The 22,200-nt window shown below is 48.9% G+C and overlaps 1 protein-coding gene across 7 annotated transcripts in view; it reads left to right on the forward strand.

The window, feature by feature from the left end:
- Positions 1-22,200, forward strand: part of GATAD2A (GATA zinc finger domain containing 2A) — a 111,542-nt gene that overhangs the window by 81,974 nt on the left and 7,368 nt on the right. For all 7 annotated transcript variants that reach the window (XM_080676942.1, XM_080676945.1, XM_080676944.1 and 4 more), the window contains 6 exons: positions 15,000-15,132; positions 15,259-15,390; positions 17,743-17,832; positions 18,463-18,594; positions 18,760-18,927; positions 20,782-21,061. In XM_080676942.1, coding sequence (XP_080533068.1) covers positions 15,000-15,132; positions 15,259-15,390; positions 17,743-17,832; positions 18,463-18,594; positions 18,760-18,927; positions 20,782-21,061 — 935 coding nt within the window. The remainder of the gene's footprint in view (positions 1-14,999; positions 15,133-15,258; positions 15,391-17,742; positions 17,833-18,462; positions 18,595-18,759; positions 18,928-20,781; positions 21,062-22,200) is intronic.

Genomic DNA, 22,200 nt, shown 5'->3' on the forward strand with positions numbered 1-22,200 from the left:
TGTGAGGGTGTGTGATAGCCTGTTCTGTTCTGTGTAGAAATGGGGTCTGACAGAAAAGGTTTACATCACCTAAGATGACTCCATGAATGGGTCATAGGTAGTGTTTGTTGTTTGGGTGACATTCTTTATAAGTGGCCTCTTGAGAGGGGAAGAATAAGGTAAACACTGGGGCTGCCTGCCCTGGCAGGAGGTAACATTTGCACACCATGTGAACCTCTCCTGGTATGGTTTGCATACATGCATCCACCTATGTAGTCCACAGCCTTAGCAGAGTACAGAACCTTATTCTCACCTCATGAAATTCCCTCAAGCCCTCCATGCATTTCCTGGCTTCCATGACTGGGTGCACTCTCCCACGCTAGACATAACCTCTCCTCTTAGACTTCCTACAAATGGAGTCATGCAGTATGTGTTTGGTGGAATCTGGCTTCTCTCTGTGTACTTTGAGATTCATTCATGGTGTGTGTGTATCAGCATTTTGCTGAGCGACTCCTGCGTGGATGTGCACAGTTATCCACTCACCTGTCCATAGTCTGCCAGGGCTGGGTGAGCACAGCTGCCATAATCATTCCTGCAGAAGTCTTCACATGGACATTGATCCTCATTTCTCTTGGTGTGTGTTGTTTTAAAGAAACTACCATTTCCCCCAAAATGTCTAGGCCATTTTACTCTGGTAGGTGTGGGGGACTGCCACTTCATTTTCACTTGGTGTCTTCAGTCTTTTTTATTTTATTTTTTTAGAGAACATCAGTTGGCTGCCTCCTGCATGCACCCTGACCAGGAATCGAACATGCCACCTTTTGGTGTACAGGATGATGGTGTCTTCAGTCATTTTTAAAAATTCTTACCCAAGGATATTTTTAAATTGATTTTTAGAGAGAGTGGGGGCGGGGGGGAGAGCAGAGACATCAATTGGTTGCCTCTAGCATGCAACCAATCCTGCAAAGACATCAGTTGGTTGCCTCTAGCATGCAGCCAAGCCTGCAAAGACATCAGTTGGTTGCCTCCAGCATGCAGCCAAGCCTGCAAAGACATCATTTGGTTGCCTCCAGCATGCAGCCAAGCCTGCAACTGAGGTATGTGCCCTTGACCGGGAATCAAACCTGAGACAGTCCAAGGGTTGACGCTCTAATCACTGAGTAAAACAGGCCACAGAAGTCTTTACAATTTTAGCCAATGGGTTTCCAGAGAGGTATGGGTCCAGGTCCTGGCCTGCTTGTATGGCCATCAGTCTTTTGCCCTTGGTAACAGAAGGATGATTGTTGCGGCACTGGCTGCCTGTCTGGTGATGGGTAGGAGTGCTCTCTGGCCATGTACAAACCTGAGCCCCTACCCACTGTGTTCTCAGGACCATGTGGCACTGCAGCTGTGCCTGGCCTGCTGGCCAGCTGTCTACTGGAATGTGTATCCTTGAGTGAGTTGGGCGAATGTGACACAGTTGTGGGCGTGATAGCTTGGGAAAGGGTCCTGGTTTTCACATAGCCGAGTAGGTGTGGGAGTGGCCCTCACCCTGGTTCATCTGCAGTCTTCCTCACAGGGATTGACCTCCCTCTCTTGTATGAGAGCTTTGGAAGTCCTGCATCCAGAAACCTGTTCCTTCCTTCTGACCATCACTTCTCTGAGTCGGGACTCCAACACTCTGGGAGACCCTTTGGAGCTCAGCTCCCTCCCCAGCAACTGTTGTGGGTTGGCTGCTCCCTTTCACTGCTGATTCTTTCTCTGCTTCTGGGCAGCTTCCAGGAGAGCCCAAGCAGCCTCAGAGAGCTACTCCATCAGCTCCAACTGGAAATCTTAGCCTGCTTGTGTTTTTTAGTGTGTTCAGAACATGGGAACTGAGAGGTATGTTTCTTTGGAAATCAGTTCCTGGTTCCATGCTCTCTTCCCTGCATCACTGCCACCTCCAAACTTTTGTGGCCTCTCTCCATCTTCTCATTCTCTGCCTTATCCCTCCCCTTCAGGCTCCTCATCCCAGTTCTGTCTCTGACCATACCTTATTCCAGGTTTGAAATAATTGACAATTGAGGGGTTCACCTGTACTTCTAAGTTATTAAATTATTTTGGTATATCAGAGTGATATAGTATCACTCTGGGCATAGTGTGAGCCGTTCTGGTGACAGGTAAGGAGCACCAGAACGGCTCATGGTTGTCACTTTTCTGTTGCCTTTATGGCACCCTCCTCTGGCCATGGAGGGGATGGTTTCTCACTGGACAGTGTAAGCCTTCTGGAGATGTCCTGTATGTCAGCCCTTGTGCATGGTCATCAAGGTAAGCACTCTTAAGTGCTTATCCTTTAGCAGTCAGGAATGCTTCTCTTCACACATGTGTGAATTAAGCAGATTATTTTGAAATTCTTTGGTGTAATTCTGCAGTGCAGTTTCTGATACCTCCTCATAGCACATAATCTGGTAAAGGAACAAAATGAAGGGGAGGACTATGTGTAGAGCAGGTGGGAACAGGAGTTATTCCTGGGACCTCCCAAAGGTGTGTGTGACCCCAGGTGGGACAAGCAGGGGATACACTAGGAGAGGAGCCTTTTCTCAGTGCCCTGAAAGAAAAGGAGTGTTGGCCTGTTTGTAAGAGATTGCCAAGATTTTTCCTTTGAGAAGGTTAACACATGAATTACAATTTGTGAACCTGAGGGTGGTACCAGCAGGTGGTGGAAAGAGAATTGAGGGTGTCTTTTAGCTTGATTCCACTCACCCCCATGTGGACAAGGACAGTTTATCACATCCTCAGAACCCACCATCTGTGAATCGAGAATGGTCTTTTAAAATTTTTTAAAATTGATTTCAGAGAGGAAGGGAGAAAGAGACAGAAACATCAATGATAAGAGATAATCATCGATTAGCTGCCACCTGTTTGCCCCCCACTGGACATTGGCCCTGACTGGGAATCAACTGTGACCTCCTGGTTCATAGGTCGATGCTCAATGACTGAGCCACGCTGGCTGGACAAGGTTGGTCATTCCTGAGCCTTAGAAGCTCCCAGTGTCATTCAGTAAGGTTTGTCACAGTGCTAATGGGAAGGAGCCATGGAACTCATGGATGTCCAAGAGTGAGAGAAAGGAGTATAAGTGGATGGCCATAGGCATCTGTGGGAGTAAGGAGGGTGACATGCACAGCCAGGTGTCAGCTGCCTTTGAACTTGCTGAGTTCCCTTTGGCCAAGGCAGGCTCAATGCTGGCACCATGGAGGGGCCCACAAGGGGCAGGATGGGTGAGGAGGTGAGGAGTGTGCGAGGGGTGGAGAGGCAGGAGATATAAACCAGCCCTTGGTGCCGGTCAGTGTGACTCAGTGGTTGACCTATGAACCAGGAGATCACGGTTCGATTCTTAGTCAGGGCACAATCCCCAGTAAAGGGCATGCAGGAGGCAGCTGATCTTATTGATGTTTCTGTCTCTCCCTCTCCCTTTCTCTGAAATTAATAAAAATATATCAAGGAGAAAAAAAACCCAGCCCTTGCTGCATTTCCTCTTCCTCGGATCCCAAGCCATAATACTGCTTATTTTTAGAATTTAATCTTAAAAATAGTTGTGATATAACCACATTGCAAAGCTTCAGGTCTTGGTGGGACTGAGACCTGGTAGCTTGCAGTGTTCCTCAAGGCAGAACCTTGACAGCTCTCAGAAAAAACGTCAACACAATGGTACTCTGAGGAGAATGACCAGTTCAGCCATAACGCGTTTTCTTCCTTCAGGAACACTTGGCAGTGCCTATTGTCATTGTGGAACAGAGCAGTCTTGGTGGCACTGTCTAGGGAGCTAACAGCCCAGAAATTGGGGTACTTAGGGATTCAGGTCCCTGGAGCCTTTGGGTTTGGTCAGAGTTGGGGCCTGAGAAGGCCTAGGGTGGTGGGAGCAGGGTGACTGTCTGGCTGGGAAGGTCAGGCCCTGGAGTGCCCTCTGGAGGGGGAAGAGTTGGTGTTGTGGGCCTGGGTAGAGCTGAGGAGCACCTGGAATTGAGGATGGAGGTGGACCTGTTGGGAAAGAGAGAAAATGCCTTTGCCTAGAAAGTAGCAGTCTGTGGGGAGTGGGGCATCAGGGGCATCAGGTGCAGGGTAGTATACTGGCTTTGGGAGCTTGGGCCAGCCACTGGGCAGCCTTTGCTCGATCTCCCAATCTGCAGATGCACAGTGTCAGACCGGGCGGAGGTGCCCTGGGAAATGCCAAGATCTATGCATTGAGTAACTGCAGGGCCTGTACAGTTGCTGCTTTAAAGGCCACAAAAACAGGGTTACCAAATTTTGTTGACTTACAATTTTTGAGTAGATTTTATAGGGAAATTACAGTGTATCTGTGGGGTGAGTCCTATTAAATTTTTAGTACCTCTCTCTTTTCAAAATACAACTTCAAGAAAAAGTCCGTGTATCAGGAGGACCTCACTCAGGAGCCTTTGCTCAAACTGGCATCTGCCACAGGGATGGGAAACCCTTTGCCACAAGCACTGGCACAGCCCCTTTACCATTTTTAGTACCCAAAGAACATTGGTGTTGAAAATATCTGTTGATGCCCTAGCTGGTTTGGCTTAGTGGATAGAGCGTGGACTGAAGAGTCCTGGGTTCGATTGCAGTCAAGGACACATGCCCGGGTTGCGGGCTCAATCCCCAGTAGGGGGGTGCAGGAGGCAGCCAATCTGTGACTCTTCATCATTGATGTTTCTATCTCTTTCTCCCTCTCCCTCTTTGAAATCAATAAAAATATATTTAAAAAAGAAAGAAAATATCTGTTGACAATATTCATTTAATAAAGATGACATTAATAAACCCATTATTACATGGCAGCATAAATAACATTTTTTATGAGAAATAATTATTCTGCAAGTTTAATTAATTTGCTTAGTAAGTAGACAGCTGGATTCTCAGCTCTTCTGCATCCAATTTCTTGTGATACGTTGTTAGGGTTAAAGCCTATGAAAAAAATTTAGCTTCACACAGAGCAGTTGGGGCACTGAGGTGTGTTTGATTAGTCTTTTTGGATAATTGTGTATTTCTTCCTTTAATGCAGCACTAAAACACAAAGTGGCCTCTCCCTAACAGTTAGTTGCACTATAGACTCTTAAACCTTTTTAGTGAACTTCCTGTACTTGGTTACATTAAAGTCCACCAGTCTTTCTTGCACTTTGAACAAAATAATCTTTTTTTAAAAAGTACATCCTTAATTTTAGGATCGTTTTAGATTTACAGAAAGGTTGCAAAGATTCTGCTCACCCTGTCCCAGTCTCGCCATTGTTAATAGGTTACTGTGGAACCGAACACCCACATGTTGCTATTAACTAAAGTCTATAATCTATTCAGATTTCCTCTTTTTTACCTTTTCTGTCCCAGGATCCTTGTTACATTTAGTTTCCTTAGGCTCCTCTGGGCTGAGACAGTTTCTCAGACTCTTTCTCCCCCCCCCCCCCCCCCCAAACCCCTTTTTAAAAAAAATATATTTTTTATTTCAGAGAGGAGATAGAAACATCAATGATGAGAGAGAAACACCCATCGGCTGCCTCCTGCATGCCCCCACTGGGGATCGAGACCACAACAGGGCATGTGCCCTGACTGGGAATCGAACTGTGACTTCCTGGTTCATACGTCAATGCACGCCAGTCGGGCTCAGCCTTTCCTGATTTGATAACCTTCACAGTTTTGAGTACCATTGAGGTATTTTGTAGGATGCCCTCAATTGGGATTTGTGTTTTCTTATGGTTGGACTGGGGTGATGAGTATGTGGAGGGTGAGGAAGACCACAGAGGGGAGGCACCCTTCTCTGTACATTGTGTCTGGGACACATACCATCAATGTGATTTTTAAAAAAAATTGATTTCGGAGAGGGAGAGAGAGATAGAAACATCATTGATGAAAGAGAATCTTTGATTAGCTGCCTTCTGCATGCCCCCAACTGGGGGTCAAGCCTGAAACCCAGGCTTGTGCCCTGACCGGGAATCGAACTGTGATCTCTGGGTTCATAGGTTGATGCTCAACCACTGAGCCATGCCAGCTGAGCCAATATGACATTTCACTGATGTTGACCTTGATCCCCTGGTGGAGGTGGTGTCTGTCAGGTGTCTCCTGTATAAAGCTTCTCTCCCCTTTTTGTGTGCTATCCACTTTGGAAGGAAGTCACTATTTACAGCCCACAGTAACCATTCCCCCTCTTCAGGGGTGCAGCATCTGCATAGATTACTTGATATTCTTCTGCCTGGGAAATATGTCTCTTCTCTTCCTGAATGAGTTTTTTATACATTAGAAAATACTGGTTTACTGGCTTGTTGAGATCTTTCAAATACAGTTGACCCTTGAACAACATGGGTTTGCACTGTGTGAGTCCACTTATACATAGATGTTTTTCATTAACATATAGTACTGTAAATGTCTTTTTCTTATGATTTTCTTGATTTTTACTCTAGTTTACTTTATTGTAAGAATATAGTATATGATACATATGACATACAAAATATGTGTTAATTGACTATCTATATGAACATCTGTATTGACTGTCTGACATCCAGTATGCTATCAGTATGACATCCAGTCAACAGTAGGCTATTTATTAATAGTTAAAGTTTTAGGAAGTCAAAAGTCACATGTGGATTTTTGATTGTGCAGGGATCAGTGCTCCTAACCCCTGAGTTGTTCAAGGTTCAACTCTACTGACACATTTCATTTTCAGTATTGCAGAATCAGATTAGTTCATCTCTGATATGTTGGGAAGCTGTTGGGCTCATAGAAGCAAACACAAGTTTTATAAAATTCTATCTTGTCACAGAATATTAAAAAGACTCTAACTCAAGGGTTGAGGTGGTTGAGCATTGACCAGTAAACCAGGAGGTTATGGTTCCATTCCCTGTCAGGGCACATGCCCAGGCTTTGGACTTGATCCCCAGTGGAGGGCACGCAGGAGGCAGCCAATCAATGGTTCTTCATAAGGGCAGTGCCCATAACATGACAACACTGACTCCTGGCATAGTTTGGCACTGCTGTCCTACCTTGGCGGAAAAAAAGCAGATGTTGTCTCAGTGTTACAACCTGGCAGAGCCCCTAGAGGGATCCCAAGGACGAATTTGGGGAACTGCTAGTAGCCCAGTGTTATGCAGAGGAGCACAGGCAAATTGTTTCTGGCTGTCCAGCGTGGGCAGAGTCAGGATGCCCAGTAGGGTCTGTGCTTATGTCTCCAGCAGCACAATGATTGATGGCCTGCTGGGGTCAGACAGTGGAAGGAAGAGAAACCCTCAGCCTGGGACCTTGTCCCTAGGGACCTCCAGTTGCAGGGTGGGTGATCAGATGAGTCAGTTCAGAGCAGAGAAAGTGATGGGGTTGCCACAAGTGTGCACATTGCATTCTGCGAGGATCTGGAAGAAAGGCACGGTCACTGTCTTTTGACGAGATGCTTTTTTCTTTTTTTGTATCTTTTACATTTCATGACACCCCCTTGAAGTCAGCAGCATTCATTCTGAAGATGAAGAAACCAAGGTTCATTGAGGTTTGGGGCCAGGTTCCCACAGCCAGAAAGGTACACCTGGCCCCCTCTGGTCCTCCAGTATGACCTGGGTGGCTGACCTGTGTGGAGTCCCTTGGCTGCTGGGCTCAGAGTAGCTTGAGCAGGCGGAGGTTGGGGAACAGGTGAGCCTGAGAGGATTTGCCTGTGGAAGGTGGGGAAGGATCCAGCAGTTTGAATTAGGTATTTAAAGGGAGGCAGGAAACTTCCAGGCAAAGTGTGTGCTTTCCATATATCACAAAAGTTTGTGTTTAGTACAAACTAGGAAGCAGTGTTTGTTGCTCACGTGTGGTTTTCACCTGCACATAGGTGACTCTTCACTTGCTATATGTTGGTGAGGAAGCTGGCATCCCAAGATGTGGGTTTGGGTTCATCTGATGTCTGGAGTCCCTCTGAGCTGGAGAGTGCTCCTGGGTTCTCTTTATGTCCTCCTTGGTGGAAGATTGGCCTAACATGTGGTTAGGGAACAGAGGAAGGAGGGGACACCAGCATTGATGCTGTGGCCAACAGTCTGGGTTTGACATTTGTTTTTCTTTTACTCTTCCAAGGTCCTGGCCCTTTGGGAGCCTGGATTCCCAAGTGCCAAAATCCTACCTAGTTCTGTCAGGCAGATGGTGGTCCATGTGTAGTGAGAGTTGTTTCTCAGTCAAGTTTGAGACCCCCTTTATGTCCTCACAGTCATTTCTTTGTCACTTCAGGGACTTTACATGCAGATGCTGCTTGGCTGTCTAGGATCCTTCAAGTATGAATAAAAACACTTCCCCCTTTAATCTAGTATAAAAATTATTTTTGGTAACTCAAGGTAGATACGTCATAGTTGAAAGTCACATTGGACCCATCCTCTCCCACCTTATACTAGTACTTTCTGCAGGCCACAGGCATGTGACCTGGGAAAATCACTCCCTTCAGACTACTATTCACTTCTGGACGGGTGTAACAACCGAACAGCTGTGAGGATTACATGAAAGTGTGCATCTTGATGGTTGGCACAGGGCTGGCCATTATAAAGGATTCAGTATATGTCCTGGGTGATTTTTCCAAACCTCACATATATCAGCTTTTCAGTTCTATGACTGGTCATTTCCAGTAAGTGCCTCTTCCTGAATTTTTGAACAGTGTGTGCTGCATTGGATTTAACCTCCCTGGTGGTGGTGAATCCTGGCTGAACGGGTCAGGATCATGCTGAAGTGACTCCTTGGGTGGGAGCTGGCCCTGCAGGCTACCCTGTTACTATTTGGTGTTGGGGTCTTTCCATGGGGCCACTGCCAGCTGCTGGCTCAGGGGTCCTCTCTTTAGCTTGTCTGTACATCTCTCGGCGACTCTGCGCACCCGGAAACTGGCCCCTATCACTGCTTCCAGTCACAGTGAGGTCCTCTTGGCCTCCCTGGCCAGGATTTGTGAGTTTCAGGGGTTCCTAAAAGGAGCCCCAGCAAGATAGGCTGGATGTCTCCTGACCTTGCTGATGGCATAGTGCTCCTCTGTTCCTGCCATGTGCCCTGGGATTGCCCATCTCTGTGCTGGGGGTCCTAAAGGGGGGATTGGGCTCACAGGCCAGAGCCTGGCCACACATGCTCCCTCCTTTTCTCCTGATATGTTCAGCTGTAGCTGTGGCAGGGCTGGTGCACTGTAATGGCATCCCAGAGCGATAGTCAGACCTGAAGTCTCCAGGAAGAATGATGGCTAGGTTTCAAAAATCCCATTGCAGCTGCTCACCTCCATGGCCTTTGTGGCCAAGAAGCAAAATGTGTTCTGACAAAGCAGGCTTTTCTCTTGACATCCCAGCCAACAGGGTGTCAAGTTACAGTGCTGGGAGAAGTAGCAGTGGATGCCAAGAAGGGATTCAAGCAGAGGGGTGGGAAGCAAGCAGGTGGGCTCCAGGGCTGTAAGGGTCTGGGGAGGGGACCAGGCACCCCTCCCCCTATGGGGCAGGCAGGACGTGGACTGTGGGGCACAATCTCTGTCCGGGCAGCGGAGCTTCCTGTCTAATCACATCAAATGTCTCTGAGTGAATGGCATCCCTTGGGAAAGGAGGGTGGGATTCCAGTGAGCAGCCTCCATACCCTGGTGGCCATGAAAGGCCCCAGAAATGTGTGTCTGTCTAGATACCCAATTCGCAGGGGCCTGCCAGTGAGATGGTGCCAGATGGTAGGACTTCCCCGGGAAATGGCGATAACTCTTATTTTCTCGTAGGGCTTTTCTAGAAGTGTTTCTGGAATTGCAGGGGGCGGAGGGGTGCTCATTGGATTAAGCATGGAATTGCTTTTGGCTGTGACTCAGATATCACTCCAGGTTGTATCTGAAACTGGTGGCTCATAGGCTTGAGGATGGCCCCTCCTTTCCTGTGGGACTTTCTCCTCACCCCCTTTGTTGGACAGCTCTGGTCTCTTGCTCAGTCTTCCTGGAACTCCATGTCCATTTTATCCCAAGTTCTGTATCTGCCACAGGAGATACATGTGTGGAGAACTGCACTGGTCCCTTTGGGGGGCTTTGAGAGTCAGCAGGGGTGGCTACTAGGAAAAACCTTTTCTTCCCCCCTCCCTATCCCTTGTCTCTCCCTACTCTATCCCAGGGTAATGTCTAGGGTAGATGGCCTCTGTTGGGGACAGTCTGAGGGAGGACAAGGAGTTACCGTGGTGTGGGCTAGCTCCCTGTTGGCCCCATCTTAGTGGTTTAAAGTAATGATGTATTGGTGTGTAATTGTCCGTTGGGTCTCCTGGTTGGCTGGTCCAAGCAGGGCACTGCTCCTTGGGCTCTTGTTCTTGCAGTTCCACGTTAGCTGAGCTGGATGACTAATGGCTTTGTCACTCATGTGGGATGGCTAGGCTCATCTCCATGTCTGTCTCTGACCCTCAGAGACCCTCTTTCCTTGAAGCTAGCTTGGCATCCTACACCAGGGTGGTCTCGGAAGCTGCGGTACCTGGGCCTTTGTGGGCTCACTCTAGGGGCCCAAGTGGGAGCTGCAAGGTTCCTGTGGCCTTGCCTCAAAAGCTTGTAATGTTGCTTCCTCCACGTTCCTATAGAGAGAGCAAGTCACAAAACCAGCCCAGGTCATGGGAACAGGACTAGATGGAGTGTGAGCACAGTCAAGGGTCAGCTGGAATGAGCGTCTTCACAGGGCTCTCAAGGCTGGGCTGATGACCTCATTAGGGTGGAGTGCTGGTTCTCTGTACAGGGTTCTGTCAACCACGAGTATTGGGGCTTCCTCTTAACATCCACCAGAATCCTGGACTCACAGGCTAGAGGTTGAACTTCCAGGGCCTGTGTCCTGAAAAGACACATAACACAGAATTCAGAAATCCTTTTAAATGAATTTGCACATCCTTTAGCAACACAGCATTGATTGTGCCTGTGGGCATAGTCATTCACGTGTGCAAGATTATTAGTCACTCTACAGGTATTGCTGCGTTCCTTGTGGACTTACAGACCCCATCCTGGAACCAGGTGCCAGGAAAGAGGAGGAAGTGGGCATGTGTCAATCCTGTTGCTTGAAAACCCACTATGTCAGACCATCCTGTAGCTGCTGGGACAGTTGCTCACAGAACAGACACAATCCCTGCCCTCCCACGTTTGAGAATATTTGAATGTTAGTTACCTCAGTAGCCCATTGTGTGCCAAGCCTGCATCCACCGTGAGCAGCCTCTTAATGCTTCAGGAAAGGTCGGGACCTTGATGTCCTGACAGCTTCCTCATCTGAACAATTCTGAGCTCTGAGGGGCAGCTGAGCTGAAATCCCTGTTCCTGTTCTTGTAGGAAGCACAGAGAGGGAAGTATCTTGCCCTAGGCTCCTCCACTTGCAAGAGGCAGAATCAAGTAAGACCACAGGTGGTTTTGTGGGAGTATGACAGCAACACCTGCCCCCTTCCCCAGTGTGCAAGCTTGGTGCACAGTGCCCACTCATGGTAGGCCTTTGTGAGCATGGCCATGGGCTCTGGGAGGAGGCCGTGTCCTCTCTGCCACTCCTAGACAGTGTGGCACTAGGAGAAGATTCCTCTCTTCTGGCTTAAGAGAGGAGGGGAGCCTCACCCCCTCTTCTGAGTCCATAGTATCACATCAGGACTGGATTCCTGTTTTGCCCTTTGCTTGTTGGGTCATCCTGGGAACATTCAGTACATGGGCCTTCTAGAGACAGGCTACAAGTAGAGCCATGGGGCTCTGGCCACTATTCTGTGACTACCTGCAGCCCTAGCTTGGGGTGGGAGAACCCAGGGACCTTCTGAGGGCACAAAAGGTTTGAAGTGCATCTTGTGAAGGAGGATGTGGGGGTGTGGTGAAGGGAATGGTGGTGAAAGTCAGAGCCCAAGACAGGATGAGCCCATGGTATAGAGACTGGTGGGACTGGTTGGGGTGGATAAGAATTGGCTTGGCCTGGGAGGTGTGAATGGGTTCCAGTGGGAGGAATGCCCTGGGGCCCAGGTTGGGGTTTGCAGAAGGAGCGGGTGAGGCTGGTGCTGATCTAGCAACTCTTCACCCCACCTTTAACCACAACTAGCAGCCACCTGCTTCTGGACCCAGCTGTGGAAGAAGGTAGCAGAGAAGAAGGTCCTGGCAGGGAATGGCTGGTTGCCACTGGCCCTAGAGCGGGAATTTGTTTTCCTGAGGCCTTATTGGGGGCAGTTATTCCCAGCTGCCCTAGTGTGTGCGGGTATCTCAGGGGTCTTGTTAAAATGCAGGCTTAGATTGAGCAAGTGTAGGGCAGCAAGATGCTACATTTGTAAAGCCCTGGAGAAGCTGCCCAGCTGCTCCTGAGCTGATGTGGGTAGTGGTCCTGTCCCTCTTGGTAGATCCTAAAGACAGAACCACCTTTTTACCCAGGGGTTTATCCTCCCTGCCTGGCACTATACCTACTTCTTAGGTGGGCGTTCAGCAAATGAGTAGAGTGACTGAATGGATAAATGCATGAGTGTAGATGAAGCACTCTTTCCCCAACATCAGGCAGGCTCATTCAGAGAACAAAGGTCAGAGTTTCTGAGGACTGTTTCTGCATTCCCTCTATGAGACTGCTTCCCCTGGCACAGGTGGGGTGGGGGGGGGGGCAGAGTACACTAAATATTAACCTCACTCTGACCTCTGGCTGGTGAACACCTGGGACAGTAGCCTGGCGTTGTGGACGCAGGATCCTGTTATAAGTTAAGTTTACAATCCTGGTCTTGCCTTCAGAAAACTTGAGAGGGTTATGTGTTTGTTTAGCCAGAGACTGCCCAAGGGGGATGAGGTAGTGAGATAATTTTTGCTGATTACAGCCTGGCCTGGGTCCAGTGATTTTTCATAGGTCATATAAAATCTCTTGATCACAATATTTTACATAAGGGTTCCCAAGATGGGCAGGATGGGCTTATCGGATTTGCCCTGAAGTCTTGTAGCTTCCAAATAAACTCGGTGCCCAGGTGACTGCCTTGGACTGAAGCAGTATACCTGGCCATGCCACCGTCCCTCTAGCATGTTGGGCTAGCTAGATTTCCTCTGCTTTTGTTCCCGTGGCCTAAATGGTTCTGTAATTCAAAACAATTTAAAAAAAAGAACATCCATGTTAATTCTGATTCTGTATCAAAGAGGCATTCTTTTTCCTGAATTAAAAGAACTCTTTGGGAAGGAACTGAAAGGCTTTGAAGCACCCTTGTTTTAAAGATGGAGGTTAGGGAAGTTTTTCATGTTGGAAACTAGAGGGGCTGGTGGCCCCTCTGTGTTTGGAAATGGACACCACACAGGAAGTGCCCGCCAGCTTGGCAGCTTTAGGGTGAACTGGGCGCCTCCATTTTCTGAAAACACCTGAAACCTACCTCACTTCTCAAAATGAAGGCTGCTTGTCACAAACTGGTTAGAACTGGCTGTTGCCATGGTTTTCACATGGAAGGCACAGTTAAGAGTCACATGACCAAGGAGGGAAATGCCTTCGTCACATGACTTTTTGGTGGCCTGAGTAGCATACAGGAAGTTCACTCCCTGCTGGGATGCTAAGTGATCTTTGATGGGAGGTGATGTCATCTCTTGGATGAGTTATTGATTAATGTCAGTCTAAGATGGGACCGAGGAGTGCTGTGGTCAGAGTGGCCATCTCAGGGAGCTGCACCTTCCAGATGGTCTGGTCCCCTCACCCTGCCCTCTTCCCTCAGGCCAATTTCAATTTCAATTTTTTTTTTTTACATCTCACCCTCCGAAGAAGTGCACACCCTCACTGAGATGATAAAAAGTGATAAATCCCTGTAGATCACCCTCATCTCAGCACACACTTCCTTAGAAAGTGCCTGCAGTCTGTAATTCTAGATGTGGTTCTGCCTGGGCTGCTGCCCCACCTGCCTGCAGCCACCTAGGGTCCAGGATCCAGGAGAGTCAGCGAACTCTCAGCGTTTAGTCCTCTGTGAATGTGCAGCTCACACCAGGGACAGCAAAGGCAGTTTAGTGGGCTATTAAGCAGCAGTTCTCTATAACTCTGCTCCTGCTTTGCTGGGATGTAGTGGAAGGAGTGGGACAACTTCTAGCTGTTACTCAGTTAACTTTTATCAAGTTTGTTCTCTGGGCAACAGTGCCACCTAGTGGACCAGTTTGGTCCTTGGTTGATTTTGCTGCTGAGGGAAAGATTTGATTCCTTCAACAAGACTTGAATCCAGACCTGAAGGGAATGTTTACATTGTGCCCTCAGCAAATGGAGCCACTTTGTTGGGGGCGAAGTGCCATCTCTGGGACCCTTTGATTCTGTGTACAGGGTCAGTGACACCATAGCAGAGGCTCAGATGTGCATATATGTCTTAGGAGACTAGGGTGTGGACAGGGTTTGGGTAAGAGAGCAAGAGTAATGGCAGGGGTAGCCTTGGCACCAGACCAGTTCACCCACTGTTAGAGCATGGGGGATAGAGGTTGCTGGAAACCAGTTTGTGAGCAGATCAGATAGATGAAGAGCACCCAGATTTGCAAGATAAAATGTGTTCTGTATTCTAGTCTATTTCAAAACATGTAGCCACGTTACCACTGGAAGGTTGAAGGGGCCACATGTGGTCCAGGAAGGACCTGAGCCAGGATCCAGGGCCATGTGTTTGTTTCTTTGTTTATATTAATCCTCACCCGAGGATATTTTTCCCATTGATATTTTTAGAGAGAGGGGAAGGGAGGAAGGTGGGGGAGGGAGGGGGAAGAGGGCAACACCTAGCCATATTGTAGAGAAAAGAGTGGTGGTGGGTGGTGTTTTCCAAAATGTCTGTGTCACCCTCAGACATATAGGTGTCCTCATCCCTGGGGACATAAAGGCAGGCACCAAGAACAGTCCCAACTGGAACTGGGAGGGGCCAAGCCATAAACTTGTGGATTTGGGTACTGCATGGTGAGTACAATGAGAGAAGGCAGCCTAGATGGATGGCAGAGAGACTTATCAGGGAGGACACAAGGAGAGATGTTGCCACCAGTGGGGCAGTGTGCTTGCCATCTCCTTGCTTTGTCTGTGTTTTAATCTGGGCATCTGGAGGGGTTCTGGGGAACAGAGTCCAGCACAGTCAGTGTGCTCTGTTAACAACCCGCCGTCCCTGCTCCACAGTGACATGAAGTCCGAGAAGAGAGCCCCCTCGCCTGATGTGATTGTGCTCTCCGACAATGAGCAGCCCATGAGCCCAAGGGTGAATGGGCTTCCGAAAGAGGCCTTGCAGGAGACCAGCACTGAGGACCTTATGGTGAGTCTTGTCCCCCTGCTAGGGAATACTCCACTGAACAGCATCCCTGAACATAGCTGGTGACAGTGGGGCCTGTGCTTCTAGGTACTGGGCCTCCCTCTCAACCCTGTTCTCTTGTGCTTGCAGAAAAGCAGTCCTGAAGAACGAGAAAGGATGATTAAGCAGCTGAAAGAAGAGTTACGGTTAGAAGAAGCAAAACTCGTTTTATTGAAAAAGTTGCGGCAGAGTCAAATACAAAAGGAAACCACCACCCAGAAGGTTTGTGCACGTCTGTACCTTCCTCAAGGGTCAGTGGAAGCCATTCAGACTGGGGTTGGAAAGGCTGGTCATGGGGGATGGGTTTCCTCGGGGGCATGGGTCTGAATAGAAACTTTAGCTAAATACAAAAGGTCCCATTTTGTATTTAGCTAAAAGGATGTCAATGAGAGGATATTAGAGTCCTGCTTGGTCTAGAATGTTCCAGATCTGAATACATAAAACTCACTTCCTGTAAAAGCATCAGGGAATAGAAAACAGATAGATGTATGAAGCTGCTGGAAGCACAGTTCAAGGTTCAGAGCTCTGTCCTGAGTTTGTTTTTAAATCCTTTTTTTAAAAAATATATTTTATTAATCTTTTACAGAGAGGAAGGGAGAGGGAGAGAGAGTTAGAAACATTGATGAGAGAGAAACGTCAATCAGCTGCCTCCTGCACACCCCCCACTGGGGATGTGCCCGCAACCAAGGTATATGCCCTTGACCGGAATCGAACCCGGGACCCCTTAGTCTGCAGGCCAACGCTCTATCCACTGAGCCAAACCGGCCAGGGCCTGAGTTTGTTTTTAAAAAGGCCTCCTGCCCTGCGGGTGGCTGTGCTGGCCTGGAGAGGCTGCTGTGTTTTAATCTGGGCATCTGTGTTTTAATCTGGGGTTGTGGACAGAGGCTCTGTCCCAGTGCCTGAGGTTCTTTGTGGTTCTGCTCTCAGCTCACCCTGTGAACTTGTAGGTCAAGTTCGTGTTTTGTTGGATTTCTGGGAAGGTTTATGATTAGTTATGCAGCTGCCCTTATCATAACCACTATCACGCCCTAGCTGGTTTGGCTCAGTGGATAGAGCGTTGGCCTGCAGACTCAAGGATCCCAGGTTTGATTCTAGTCAAGGGCACATTCCCAGATTGTGGGCTTGGTCCCCAGAAGAAGGCATGCAGGAGGCAGCCAATCAATGATTTCCTCTCATCATTGATGTTTCTGTCTCTCTCTTCCTCTCTGAAATCAATAAAAATATATTTAAAAAGAAAAAAACCACTGTCACTAAACCAGGAAAGTGATTACATGACAGGCAGGATGGCTGACAGAATGTGTAGAACTCGTATTCCCTAAGAGAGAGGGACAGAAGAAAGACACTCACTGGTCTGATTTTGGGGGCTTATTTGAGTTCCCACTCCACTCAGCAAGTGGATGTGGCCTGACTGACGTCAGTTAATCTCCTGATGGACAGAATCTGCCTATTGTTTCCTTGTCAGTTGTTGAAGATAAGGTAAAGTGACCCAAGTATGTCACTGTCCCTTCCCTAGTGGAATGTTACTTTAAGAATCCCAAGGTTGCCCTAACGGGTTTGGCTCAGTGGATAGAGCGTCGGCCTGCGGACTCAAGGGTCCCAGGTTCGATTCCAGTCAAGGGCATGTACCTTGGTTGCAGACACATCCCCAGTAGGGGGTGTGCAAGAGGCAGCTGATCGATCTTTCTCTCTCATCAATGTTTCTAACTCTCCCTCTCCCTTCCTCTCTGTAAAAAATCAATAAAATATATTAAAAGCCCTGACTGGTTTGGCTCAGTGGATAGAGCATCGGCCTGGGGACCCAAGGGTCCCAGGTTCGATTCTGGTCGGGGGCATGTGCCATGGTTGTGGGCACATGCCCAGTGGGGAGTGTGCAGGAGGCAGCTGACAGATGTTTCTCTCTCATCGATGTTTCTGGCTCTCTATCCCTCTCCCTTCCTCTCTGAGAAAATCAATAAAATATATTAAAAAAATATATATATAAATATATATATATATATTAAAAAAAAAAAAAAAAAAGAATCCCAAGGTTGGGCCTGGCTGTTGTCGGTCAGTCATTTGAGTATCGACCCATGAACCAGGAGTCATGGTTCAATTCCCAGTCAAGGCTCTCGCCTGGGTTGCAGGCTCGATCCCCAGTAGCAGGCATGCAGGAGGCAGCTGATGGATGATTCTCCTCATTGATGTTTCCAACTCTCCCTCTCCCTTCCTCTCTCTGAAATAAATAAAAACATATTTTTAAAAATGTTAAAAGAATCCTAAGGTTGGTATTAACCTGTCCAGGCCCTGGGTCCTTTCCCATTGCCTGCCTTTCCTGCCCCCTGACAGGCAGAGCCACAGAATGATGGCAGGAGTTCCCAGGGGGTGGAGTGGTGCTGGAAAAGCTCTCCTCTGCCCATTTTTGTACATGTCAATTCCTGTCGCAGATAGGCAGGGGTCACTTACCAGGCTGGAAGCAAAACCTTTGCAAACTTAGTACCTTTGGAATAGGAAGAAAATCATTCCTCCTCCATCAGGATTATGGGGTGGGCAGGACTGATGGCTCTCTCATCTACCAAGTATCCTGCTCTCTTGCAGCCCACAGGCTCCACTGGGAGCGCCGTGACCACCCCTCCCCCGCTCGTGCGGGGCACCCAGAACATTCCTTCCGGGAAGCCATCACTTCAGGTCAGTTCCTTCCTCATCAGGCTCTTGAGGAGCCCTGTAAAAGGCTGCCTGTTCCTTCTGATTAGACTGGGTTAGGTTTTCCTGCTGGCAGCCTCAAAATAAATAATGCTTACATCCCCAAACTAAAGCCACCATTGACATCATAAACAAATCACACCAACAGATGGGAGGCCCCACCCATGACCACCCCTTTTGAGCCTGGAGAGAGAACTAAGATCCTACCTAAGCATATTGGGCTCCCTTCATTCGGAGTCTCCCAAAGGCAGTGGGATCTTGACCCAGCAAGGCTCCTGGCCGCCTCTGCTCAAAGGATTCTCCCTCCCAGCCATAGGACTGAGGTCTGGACAGTGGCCCAGCTCCCCTCAAACAAACCTGAACCCTCAGCTCACACCAGCAGGTAGCAGGTGCCTGTCCTGGTTGGCTGGACTCTTGCTCTGGTGGGGCCTGTGTCTTGACCGAGCCCATGTTTATAGGTCTCTTGTTGGAGTCTATGTTCCTTGTTGCATTTATGTGTTTCCTATTACCTCCTCCTTTTTTGGTTAATAAGTATGTGCTTTTACAAAAATAGTAAACCTGTTTGTTTAAAAAAAAAACACGTGTTAAGATATGGGGATTGGTATCTTTTGACAGACCTCTTCGACTCGAATGCCTGGTAGTGTCATCCCACCGCCCCTGGTCCGTGGTGGGCAGCAGATGTCCTCAAAGCTGGGGCCGCAGGCAAGCTCACAGGTCGTCATGCCCCCGCTTGTCAGGGGGGCTCAGGTGAGCAGGGGTGCACCCTTGGGACAGGAATATGGCCAGGCAGCCCCAAGCAATGGTTTACCTCACATAACCCTTTCCAGTTCTCAGGCTGGGGCTGTGAGCCCAGCCTTTCCCTCTACCTCCCTCCATTGTCCCTTATTGTCTTATCCCCACCCCACCCCACAGCAAATCCACAACATCAGACAACATTCCAGCACGGGGCCACCTCCACTCCTCCTGGCTCCCCGGGCGTCTGTGCCCAATGTGCAAATCCAGGGACAGAGGATCATCCAGCAAGGCCTTATCCGTGTTGCCAATGTCCCCAACACCAGTCTGCTCGTCAATATCCCACAGGTGAGGGCCATGCTCTGCTGACATGGGGAGTGTGCCATGCAGCTGCCCCCAAAAGGTCCCACAGTCCTGAGGCACAGTGGGGTGGTGCGGTGTGACTTCAGAGCCAAGTGAGGCTTTGGACACCCCTTGTGGTTTGTACTTGAGCTCCTCTGGGCCTGTCAGGCATGAAGGTCACAGGCAGATATTCAGATCTGCCACATGACAGAGGTGGAGAGTTGCTGAGAGGGTGAGGGGTGCAGACTTGAGCTGAGTCGGGAGTCTGAGGTCTTGGGGAAGGCAGGTTTGGGGGATAGATAGGACCAGGTAAGGTGTTTGGTGGGCCTGGGGATGGCTGGGGGGCACTAGAGCCTTTACCACCCTTACCCCCTGTAGGCACAAGCACATGAGGATCATGTGTCTGCAAATGTCCTCACGGCACCAGTGTACCTATTCTTACAACTCCCTTCAACTCTGGACAAAGACTCTGAGATGGGGTGTGTTTGTCCCCACCCAACAGAGCCAGGAAGATGGGATGGGATAGGCTAGAAGCAAAGCCTCATTGACAGATAAAATTATTGGGTATGCAGGGGCTTTTGCTGATGGGCGAGTCAGCTTCTCTGCCTCCATTGGCCTAATATATTCTTGCCTGCCTTCTCTAGGTCAGGATCAAGTGCAGTCCTGCTACCACATAGTGATGTCCTGGGAAAACAAAAGCTTGACCTATACAGGCAGTTTACCCCATAAACCTTGATTCAGATCCCTCCCAGGTGCCAGACCCTGTTCTCAGCTCAGTGTGTGGGGAGGATGGAAGAAAGCAGGCCAGCAGCAGTGGCGCCAGGGGGTTCTGTTCACAGTGGGGTGGTGACCCCAAGGAGAGGTCAGGGGAGAACTGGCTGGTTGGTCAATGGGCATTGGCTAGGTCAAGATGCTGTGATGTCGTCCTCTGTGTTGAGGAGTCTCTTTGACTCTGAGACCTTCTGTGGGGGTAAGGATCCTGGGAAAGCATCTGTGCTTCCTAAAACCTGTGATGTATTATAGACAAGTCATCAGGTGTGTGCATTTTCCTGGGGATGGTGTATGCAGCTTTCCTTCAGATTTCCAAAAGGGTTCTCTACCTTATGAAGCTAAGAGCACTATCGTGATCAGTTTCAGGTTTTGGGGAGAGTACTTGACAGTGTTGGGGGTGAGTGAACTGGAGCAAGGAGACTATGGAGCGTTGGTCACTGGGGTCTAGACAAAGACGATAAAGTAGTGCAGGAATAGCAAGGGTTGAGGCACAGTGGGGTGGTGCGGTGTGACCTCAGGGTGAGAGGTTGGTGCAGGAACTGCTCTCTCCTGTAACCCTGATAAAGACATTAGCATCTCCAGATAAGCACACACAAAGATGCTCACAAGGGAAATGCCACAGATGACACTTGAGCCACCATTGCACCCCTGTGAGGAAGGAGGCTGCCCAGACCTGTGCTGAGAGAGGAGGGTCAGGCCATAGAGCTGGGATAGTGGCCATGCTGTCTGGGTTGGTGCTGCGGGAACATTGCCAAGGGGATGTCCACTGTCTTGGTTATAGTGATGGGTTGCTTTATGGATATCCTCCTGGCAAAATGCAGCAAATTATAGATTTTTTAATGTATGTGGTTTATTGGATATCAGCTAAGCCTCAATAGTGTGTGTACAAGATTGGTCATTTCATAGGGTGAATGGTTTAATGCTACTCTGCCTGCTGCTTACAGGTATCAAGCAGCTCGGAATTTCTCTCTCGGGGACTCATTAATTAGTGCAACTAATGGTGCTGACCTGGGCTGTGGGTGCAGCGGTAGGGCCTGCCTCAGTGCAGGTTACCCCTAGCACTCTGACCAGGCTGTTGTTTCCCAAAAGCCATCCCCAGCCTCACTGAAAGGAACGACAGTCACCTCTGCTCAGGGCAACTCCACCCCCACCAGCGTGACTTCCGTGGTCACATCTGGTGATTCTCCAGCCAGCCGGCAGGCGGCCGCCAAGCTCGCACTGCGCAAACAGCTGGAGAAGACGCTGCTTGAAATCCCCCCACCCAAGCCCCCTGCCCCAGAGATGAACTTCTTGCCCAGCGCTGCCAATAATGAATTTATCTACCTGGTTGGCCTGGAGGAGGTGGTACAGAACCTGCTGGAGACGCAAGGTGAGTGGGCCCTGAGCTAGGGTTGTTTTCATCTCTTGCCACTGAAGTTTCTGTAACATAGGTTTTTTTCAACATTCACCTGTCTATGCACCTGTGGTGTACCCAGAGCTGTCTTAAAGTTTGGGTATTTTAGATGCTATGGATAACATTGCATCATCAGTTCTACTTGCTGTGAGGTTTAATAGCTTTTTTTTTTTTTTTCTTTAAATCCTCACCCAAGGACATGTTTAGATTTTAGCAAGAGAGGCAGGGAGAAAGAGAGAAAACATCAATTGGTTGACTCCCACGTGCTTCCCAACCAGGGATCGAACCTGGAACCTAGGTTTGTGCCCTGACCAGGAATCAAACTTGCAACCGTTTAGTATACTGGACAGTGCTTCAACTAATTGAGGCACCCGGCCAGGGCAGAAGTTCAACAGCTTCATAAACGCATTGCAGGCACCTTTCCTGTTAGGGCCTCCTGAGAGCCAGGCCCTGGTGAAGCTCAAGATCCCCACACGCGTAGTCCAGGTTGCCAAGCAGCAGCACTGTGATGTTGGTGTGGGCAGTGAGGAGGAATGCTTGCCGAAGACTGACATGACAGGCTTTGCTTCCAAACAGGAAGTCAACACGGGTGAAACTTTCCAGAGCTTTGAGTGTTCAGAGCACTCAAGATGGGACAGGGCACCTACACTTAAGCTAGACTCACTAACCCTCCTTGTTAACAATTTGGAAAATGCACCTGTATAGTAGGAGCTTTTAGGAATAAAAGAGCATAAACAGAATAGTGAGCAAAAACAGTATTGAAAATGGAGGTAGAGGCCATGTTAACCCTTAGGGGGTCTCCACCAGCCACTGAACTGGGACACTTGTGGCCTGAGATGGAGCTGATAGTGACATGAATTGAGCAGCCAGCCTGAACCCTCTTCCTGTGTGATCTTTTCAGATGCTTATAGCTGAGGAGAAGGCATAATCATAACTTGTCCAGGGGAACAAAGGAGGGGCTGACAGGCTCCACCTGTCAGGTTACCTTGAGGGACCACAGAGAGGGGTGCAAGCTCTGACATGGCCTGGATATATGTCTGGCTCCTTTTGGTGTCTTTATAATGAATGGTAATATTATTAGCAAAAGAGCTGCTGCGAGCCCTGGCCGGTGTGGC

Source organism: Plecotus auritus (genome assembly GCF_963455305.1).
Source record: "Plecotus auritus genome assembly, chromosome: 6".
In the NCBI taxonomy this organism is placed as follows: domain Eukaryota; kingdom Metazoa; phylum Chordata; class Mammalia; order Chiroptera; family Vespertilionidae; genus Plecotus; species Plecotus auritus.